At 39.5% G+C, this 9,320-nt stretch overlaps 1 protein-coding gene across 1 annotated transcript in view; it reads left to right on the top strand.

The window, feature by feature from the left end:
* Positions 1-1,167: 1,167 nt before the first annotated feature.
* The window catches only part of nt5dc1 (5'-nucleotidase domain containing 1), a 116,276-nt gene continuing 108,123 nt past the window's right edge, over positions 1,168-9,320 (top strand). Inside the window, exons 1-2 of the mRNA XM_028604809.1 lie at positions 1,168-1,537; positions 7,383-7,474. Of these exons, the coding sequence (XP_028460610.1) occupies positions 1,406-1,537; positions 7,383-7,474 (224 nt within the window). The 5' untranslated portion in view covers positions 1,168-1,405. The remainder of the gene's footprint in view (positions 1,538-7,382; positions 7,475-9,320) is intronic.

The raw sequence follows: 9,320 nt of genomic DNA, 5'->3' as shown, positions 1-9,320 counted from the left end.
AAATGTACAAAAGTTTAGCTAATTCAGCTCTGTTTAGTTCCAGTGTTGAGCTGGCAAGACTTAGGGGCCGCCTACAAACTACAACACCGAAAAGAGATACAATACAATACAGACTTAATACTGTATCTCAGAATGTTGACTTATTATCTAGATATATATATTGACTTAGTAACTCAGAATATTGACTAAGAATCTCAAAGTAATGAGAAACTTTAATATATTGATTTGTAATGTCAATATATTGACTTACATGTATTATCTAATATATTGACTTAATATCTCAAAATATTGACTCATTATCTCAATATATTGTACAACACAGCATAATAGTCGTCATAATGTGGTGATTTTTTTTTTTTTTTGGTATTGGTCTTCTTAATGTTCTATCTGACTATAACTACTTGAAAGTAAAAAAACAACAACACATAGGCCTACCATTAAAAAAATCTAGGTTTCATTAAAGTTGTGTGTTAAACAAGATGAAGAATTGTTTTTTGGAAAGCGTGGCTATATACGTGGCTATAATTATGTAGTTTGCTGCTAGCATGGAGCCTGAAGTCCATGCTAGCAGCAGTCCGAATTGAGAGTCTGCTTTTGAGACTTTGCTCTAATTTTCGGGACAATTAGGGCAGGATTCGGGATTCGGGACAACTGCTTGGATTTCGGGACTGTCCCGAATTTTTCGGGACGTCTGGTCACCCTACATATTGTCCACATATGCTGTTCTCTAGACCTTTTCCTTGCACTATTGGACTTATTTGCACTATATCACCATGACACCCCCTCTCATAGAGCACCTTACCATGCAGACTGAATCACAGGGTTAGTCCCTGCCCTGTCACTGCAAGCCTCTCATGCTTATACATCCCTGAGTACATTCATATGGATTTTTTATTTAGTAGCTTTTCTTTTATTGTCCATATTATTCATGTGGATTTGTTATTTTATCATCCTGTTGATGATGTATGTGTATGTTGTGTGTGATGTCTTTAAGCTCCTGGGACCTTGAATTTCCAGTTGGGGATCAATACAGTATCTCTCTACTGTATCTATCTAGTTCCATCCAGAGACTGTGGTTCCATCGAGCCCTGCAGAATTGAATGCGCTTTCCAAATTCATGTTGCGCACGCACACTGTGTGTTACGGTTTTCGTTCCACAACCGGAAGCACTGCACGCTCCCGCACTCGCCTCTCTGCCGCCTTCTTCTGGCGCACAGGAGTCTAACTCCCGGCTCCGAGTGTTACCCGTTCAGGGACAAATCGGTTCGGGGGGGCTTTAGGAAAACGTCTTCGGTGAATTGTTTTTCGCGGTACCGTGAGCGAAGACCTCAGTAGCGTGTCCAGAGTCAGACCGTCAGTCAGTGACGTTGACCCAGCAGTAACGGTAGCGGTGTTTGACGAGCGGATGGTCTCCCGCCTGCGGTCCCCCCCAGCGTCTGCCACAATGAGCGAATACTTCAGCCTGTCGGACAGCGACGTTATCGGCTTCGACCTGGACCACACGCTGTGCCGCTACCGCCTGAAGGAGACCTCCAGGGTGAGTGTGTGTGCGAAGTCCGTGCAGCTGTAGTCCCGATACATAACCATACGGTGGCCGTGACGCTTCGGTCCGCAACACATCTGCGCCAATACGCTCCACGGTCACTAGTCAGTTCTGTCTTTGCTGTGTTGAAAAAGAAGGTGTTTTCAAGACGGTCAGTGGTGGCATGGAGAGGTGTGTGCAGCCGCGGTGATGCGATGCGAAATGCTCCATTGTGCTGCAGTCACTCACTCGGCGTGACTCACAGGTTGAACGTCGGCGGCGATGATGATGATCATCATGTCTGTGAATCCTCTCTGAGGCCTCTTGGCAACAGCTTCTCATATCATCATCATCATCATCATCCTCCATGTGCTTTTATTAGAAGCTAAAGCTAGACGCACATTGTACAACTGGATGTCGTGACACTGAGTTACAAAACCTAAACCAGGGGTCTTCAACGTTTTTAAGCCAAGGACAGACCACAGACCCCTTAACCAGTGGTGTAGTCTAATGTATTGTAGCGGGTATACTGTACTGTGTGTGTGTATGTATATATATATATATATGGGGGGGGCATATCATAGTGCGGGGTCTGGGTGTCCTCCCCCAGGGAAGTTTTGAGCGTCAGCAACTTGATTTTTGTTGCATGTGGATACGCTTTAATGCACCAATTTACGGTGGAAATCCCTTTATTTAGCCTATGTGAAGAAAAAGAACATAGATGACAATTCAAAATATGTCAAAAATATAATGGAAAGTATGTTGTTGCGTGTCATTGGGCATTTTTAAGTTTGTATATGGAAATCCTGGAGCTTTCCTAGTGGGTATACTGCATATACCTGCGTATCACGTAGACTACACCACTGCCCTTAACTGAGAGAGAAGGATGATGAGGACCCCCTAATACTATTGGCTATTGTATACATTTAAGTTGCATATAACGTGTGAGCGGCCTACAGCATTTATACATACATCACAAATAGGCTTATTTATATTTGCTAATAATATGTTGAATTTATGTTAAGATACACTTGTTTTTGAAAAAAACTTAATTATTTTGTGCAAATGCTCTATCAAAAAAGTGACTTAAGTAGAAGTGCTCTTTAAGCACAACACTTAAGTGAAGTACTAAAGTATTCCAAAAATGTACTTAAGTATTGCCAGTAGTTTATTTTAAAATGTACTACTCAAGTACTGAAAGTAAAAGTACAAGTATTGTGTTATTTAGTTATTAAAGAAAGCAGTCAAAAGTTTGAATATCATATTGTTTATATTATGTCAAATGTTTAGCCTAAGGCTGTGGCCAAAGGAATTAACAAATATTAATTATATTAAAAATAACAAATATTAACAAATACTGAAATAAAATGTACAATTATCACACTGTGCAAGTAAAATGAACATCCTCTCTAGCACAGTAACGATTAAAGCCCCCAAAACGTATAACGCACACTAGCTAGTAACATGTGTGATGTAGCTACAGGAAAGTTAGGAAGTTAGCAACATCCAGATAAACTAGATCAGCTTCACATCACAGGGTCAAACATCCAGATAAACTAGATCAGCTTCACATCACAGGGTCAAACATCCAGATAAACTAGATCAGCTTCACATCACAGGGTCAAACATCCAGATAAACTAGATCAGCTTCACATCACAGGGTCAAACATCCAGATAAACTAGATCAGCTTCACATCACAGGGTCAAACATCCAGATAAACTAGATCAGCTTCACATCACAGGGTCAAACATCCAGATAAACTAGATCAGCTTCACATCACAGGGTCAAACATCCAGATAAACTAGATCAGCTTCACATCACAGGGTCAAACATCCAGATAAACTAGATCAGCTTCACATCACAGGGTCAAAAGGTTAACACTCACTGCAGACTGAAACAACTCAGGAATAGCTTCATCTGCTGCAACAATAACTAAATAGAAAGAATACAAACTTACATTGTCTCTGACTTCTGAACGGGCAACTGTAATGAAAAGAAACACAACGCGATCTCGGGGATCTTACATAATTAGCGTACGCAACTAACGTACACCCACTGTAACCTCCACAGTCTCCGTAGCGTGAGGAATTCACAACAGTAACGAGTAAAGATGCAACACATAAAAAATTTATCGGAGTAAAAGTATTAAACTCATCGAAAATATGTACTCAAGTAAAAGTGGAAGTAGGAGAAACAAATAATATTCCAGTAGAGTACAGATACAGCCTTTTAGTACTTAAGTAGAGTAGTGAAGTAGTTCTACTTTGTTACTATACAGCTCTGGTCCCCATGCATGGGACAGGTATCAATGCGGCAAAAAAAGCGCCAAAAACGGTGACAAAAGCATCAAACCAACTAAAAGAAAGATCTAATCATTGTAGTTGGACTTTTTGAGCAAGTTTTGTCTAAGTTTTTTGAGTGTTATCTATTATCTGCTCTAGCTTTTCCAACGTTTTAGACACAGACATGGTGATAATCACTGTCCGAAATCAGGTCACATTTCACATTTCACCACATTTTTTTTGAGGAAAGACCCCTAAACCCCTGGCAAATATGCACACCTAAGTCTTCCACAAACCTAGGGAAAACACCGGGTATGTCTACTGGTCCTGTCGGTGCAGTAGCCCAGCGTAGGGAACCCTAAAACGGTTGCCCAATAGAGAAATGTGCCTCTGACTACCACTGATGAGATTTCTTTGACTAATTGTTTGATTTAATTGAAGCACATGTCCCTGTGCAGAAGCAGTCGTACAAAAGATGCCTCTTTAAATCCAGTGTTTATTAAAGACCAATGCATATTGCATGATGAGTATTATTGTCATCAGTGGTGGAATGTAAGTAAGTATGTAAGTAGATTTACTCCAGTACAAATGTTGAGGTACTTGTACTTTACTTGAGTCTTTTCTTTTCATGCCACTTTCTACTTCTACTCCGCTACATTTCAGAGAGAAATATTGTACTTTTTACTCCACTACATTCATCTGTTACAGCTTTAGTTAGTAGTTACTTTACATATTAAGATTCCTGCACACAAACACAAACTAGCCAACAATATAACGGCTACAAGTCACGCTGAGATGATTAGACCATTAAACACACAACTGGTTGGATCCTTTACTCTTTCTACAATGGGAGGATTTTTGATTTTTGATTTTACATTGAGTACTTTTACTGGGGTGTTTAACTGCGTGTCAATCACTGCTCATGCACACGCATTCATTCTCCCTTGTGGGGGAGGGGCTTAGGAGACTGTTTTGGGCTTTAACAGAAAGGGGGGAGGGACTGAGAAGTTGTCGATTTTACATTTTCTTTGCCCAAGTCCTGGGTCTTCACAATCCTACCTACAGCACCTTTTGAGTAACATTTTCAATGTAGGACTTTTACTTGTAACAGAGTATTTTTACAGTGTGGTATTAGTACTTTTACTTAAGTCAAGGATCTGAATACTTCTTCCGACGCTGATTGTCATCACTGAGATGCTAACTTTCCAGTAATGAGTTGCTTGAACCCACAAATAACTGAAATAACTTAAAGCTGCAACAATCTCAATCATTTTGACATTAACGATGGATGGAATGACTATGTCTAATGTCATGTCTCGTATAACATCCCTTATGACGAACCCACAGTTAATTAACACCCAATTCTGTAGTTACTCTCATCCCCCTGGAGCTTTTTAGCTCATTGTTGAGGGTTTACAGCCCTCACAGTCTCATATATGCCGTTTCCTAAGGCAGCAGTTTGTAGTGAGTAAGCTCTGATAAACCTAATGTAGGTAAGCTGTTTTTTCATAAGGAGTTGGAAAGGTTGAAACAGGTGTAGACAAACATGACTCCAAATGAATGTTTTTGTGTCTGTTGGATATCTGAATAGGAAGTTGTGAACTAAAACGTTCACCATTACAAGTTCATGATAAACTTTGAACTGTTGAGTGTCAAAACATTAGTGAGCTGGAAGGGAAGTTTTCACTGATCATTAGAGGGTACTGTCAGGGACCAAGCAGTAACACAACGAGGAAAACAGGAGGCTGTTGAAAAAGTGGGTTTTTATTTACCCCAAAAAAGGCACAAAACAATATAAACCAAGAACTTAATATCTAGGCCTCTAAAATAGGTCAACCCAATATAACTTTAACCAAAAATAGATGTGAACTCAACAGAACTGACCTGCTGAATAAGACAAAAAGGGAACATATATATACTAACTTGGCCAAACCAAATAACACACAGGGGAAAACCAAAATGGACATAATTGCAACTAATACAAATAACCCCAACCTAAACCTATAAATCCCCCCTCCAGCATGACATCTGATGGTACGGCCCAATTGGCAGGCCATAGTATATAACAGTCCTTCACCCTTGGCCCAGCCTTTTCTGCACCGGGATGGACCTCACCACCAGCATGGTAACAAAGATAGAAAAGAATGATGGATATAACAAAAACCTTACAATGTAGAAAAGAGTGCATTCAATTTCAACCATATAAAGTTAAAGGAAATAAACGTGGATTATGAATTGACCGAACAGTGTAATGTGTTTGTTTTAATGTCGAAATTGTTTGGGGTGTGGCTGCCTGCATAATAAATTAATATGTGTACTAAAAAGCTTGGGGTGAAATTGTGTACCATATTACCATTGCTGGCTGTTTAACCTGTGTGGCTTAGACCATCACAGGTACCTGCCATTTTTTTTTCTTAACCTGGACTGTATGTTCCTATGTTCTTGTGTCTAAGTGACTGATGGCAACAACAATCTTTGACATTGGCCTGGTATTAAGAGAGATGGTGAAACAAGCTGTAATGTAAGATAATTGTCCAGCTTGTATTTACCTTCACTAAAGTGCTCATTTTGCCACTGACAGACTCAGATTATTATTCTAAGTGTCTGACAACATTATGGAAAGGATTTCTAAGGAGGTCGACCTTTCTGTTAAAGAGTAAGATCTTTTTAAAGAAAATAAAAACATCCGCAAAATTGCGGTTGCTAAAGCCACCAATCATTTTAGCATCGTGAAATACACTTTGTTCAAAGTTGATAGAAACAGTGTTCCCAGATAGCTCAGTTGGTAGAGCGGGCGCACATATATAGAGGTTTAGTCGTCAACAGAGCGGTGCAGGGTTCGACTCTGACCTCGGCCCTTTGGTGCGTGTCATTCCTCCTTTCATGTCTTCATCTGTCCTGTCAAATAAAGGCCTAAAATGGCCCAAAAAATAATCTTTGACAAAGAAACTAAATAAAACTATGAAAAGCCGTTTTGGGTCGTCTTTCCACTTTTCCAACCATCACAACTCTAGTTTTGGTTGAAATAAACACAGATTTATATGTGAAAATATGTTGGCTCTATACATGCTAAAAGTATTGTTTTTTTAAATGGAGTCTGGTGGGTTCAGAGCTAGCGACCTCAGAGCTGTTTCTGGTTTAACAGAAAGTTTTTAAATAGGTATTACAAAGATCTATCTCTGTAGGGATCCATAATGTTGTCAGACACTTAGAATAATAATCTGAGTCTGTCAGCGGCAACAACAGAACTTTTAGTGGACTCTAACTGACGCTAACATTTGCCCCATAGGGTTACATTGCAGCTCGATCTGTGGCTGCCGGTTACAGCGTTCACGCTCAATACTGGACCAATGTCAAAGATTGCACAAAATTTCCTTTTAAGTATTCAACCAGATAAATCAGTGTTTAGTAAATAATGAATACATAATAATATATACAATGAATTAATTTGTATTAAATACTAATTTAATAAAAACCTGTATATTCTTGGAATTCAGTGACACATATTTGCATTCTGACTGTGCTGCTTGTTTTCGTGATATTACAATGTGATGCTCTTTTCTCCTTGTTTTTGCAGCTGATCTATGAGAGTTTTGCCAGGTATCTGGTGGAGCATAAAGGCTATGACAAGGACCTGCTGAACCTAACCCCTGCTACCTGGGATTTCTGGTGAGTCAGCAACAGCACCAGTTTCCACAGTTTAAGCTTAAACTGTGAGGTCATCAAGTAAAATGAATGATGATCGTCTTTTTGGAGTGTTAAAGCTACTGTAGAGTGTAGAACTTTTACGTAGCAAATTTTGATCCGGCCTGCATATCAATTTAGGTTCACAATAGATGTTGGCCTACCAAGTTGTGCGCCTAACCAAAAAGACGGGAAACTGTTTTACCAAATTGTAATCCCTCAAAGCAACTTTGAGACATAGAAATTCCCACCCAGCCTGTGAAACAGGTTGTTGTTAGTCGGGTAGCCTATTACAAATGTAACCAGAATACATTGTTTTGCTTGATTTACTAAATTTTATGATGGCTAAGAAACTTTTTTTGCTATTTATTTAGGGCTTTATGTTGACCAAATAGGCATTGTGAGACATATACAATGCCGTCACAAATATTCTACTTTTCTTTGAAATAAAAGCATGTCAATGAACTAAACATGTCTGGCCCTTGATGTGATTCTAATTTTCCAGTGTGGCCCGTGGTGAAGATGAGTTTGACAAACAGCTATCACCACCCCACACCAAATTTCGTTCTCAATTTAACACTTTAAAGCGCCCATATTATGCTCATTTTCAGGTTCATAATTGTATTTAGAGGTTGTACCAGAATAGGTTCACATGGTTTAATTTTCAAAAAACACCACAATTTTGTTGTACTGCACATTGCTGCAGCCCCTCTTTTCACCCTGTGTTCAGGTCTCTGTTTTAGCTACAGAGTGAGACCTCTCACTGCTGTAACATCTTTGTTGGGAGTCGCACATGCTCAGTACCTAGGTAAGGATCACATGAGCTAGCTAGCTGTTTCTCCAACTTCAGTTGGTACAAGGCAGGATTAGCCGGGAGACTTCTTTTAAACGAGGGCGCACTTCACACTTAGCATGGAATCCCTGCAAAACAGAGACATGGAAGTAGTTCTTTTGTAGATTATGGTGAACTTGTGTGTGTTGTAGCAGTGTTTTGCCATTGAGAACGAGCTAGCGCTAGCATGCTACGGTTAGCGTCTAGTGACGTAGAAAGCCGTGCAGATTTTGAACAGCTCACCCGGAGACTGAAGGCAGGAATCATTCAGAAACTGTATCTCACAAAATAACACCCCAAATCCCAGAAAAGGGGATTTTTTCAGATCAACAACGCACTTATTGGGAAGAAAATATTTCACTTTTAACCCTTTGAACTCTGCAATAGAAAAGGTTTGCTTGTTTATTGTGATGTCATTTCTTGGAGGATCTTCAAATCTTTCATATCCCTTAAATCAGTACAACCTGACTAAACGGTTATTAAACGCGATAAACAATAATAATAATTATTGTTATTTAAAGTATGTACATTTTCTGGTTTATGAGCAGACTGTAAAGGCATTTTGATAGTTTAATATGCAATAGAAATGGTCCGCCTGCTGTTTAGCACGTCACATGTGACGTGATGATGTCATCACAGTTATCAGCCCATTTTCGACCGGACATCACAAAACACGATGGCGTCATTGCGAGTGTACGATGTAATGGCGCGAAAGACCGAAGCCTTATTAGCTTTCTGTTGGGGAAAAAAAGGAATTCTCCAACTGTTCTAGTTTTAATTTCAGACTGATTTAACCCTTGTGTTGTCTTCCCCGCTGACCGTGCACTTGTTGTCCTCCGGGTCAAAATAGAAAATGAACACTGTTGTGACGCTTTTTTTCCCAGGGATTTTTACCCTTTTTTCTACTGTTTTTGTCCCTTTTTTTTTTACCCTTTTTCTGATGTTTTTATCCCTTTTTGACCCTTTTTTCTGATTTTTTTTGTCTCTTTTTTAACCCTT

Source organism: Perca flavescens, chromosome 18, assembly GCF_004354835.1.
Source record: "Perca flavescens isolate YP-PL-M2 chromosome 18, PFLA_1.0, whole genome shotgun sequence".
Lineage (NCBI taxonomy): Eukaryota > Metazoa > Chordata > Actinopteri > Perciformes > Percidae > Perca > Perca flavescens.
Note: the sequence above shows the minus strand (reverse complement) of the source record. Positions and strands in the feature narration are given on the sequence as shown.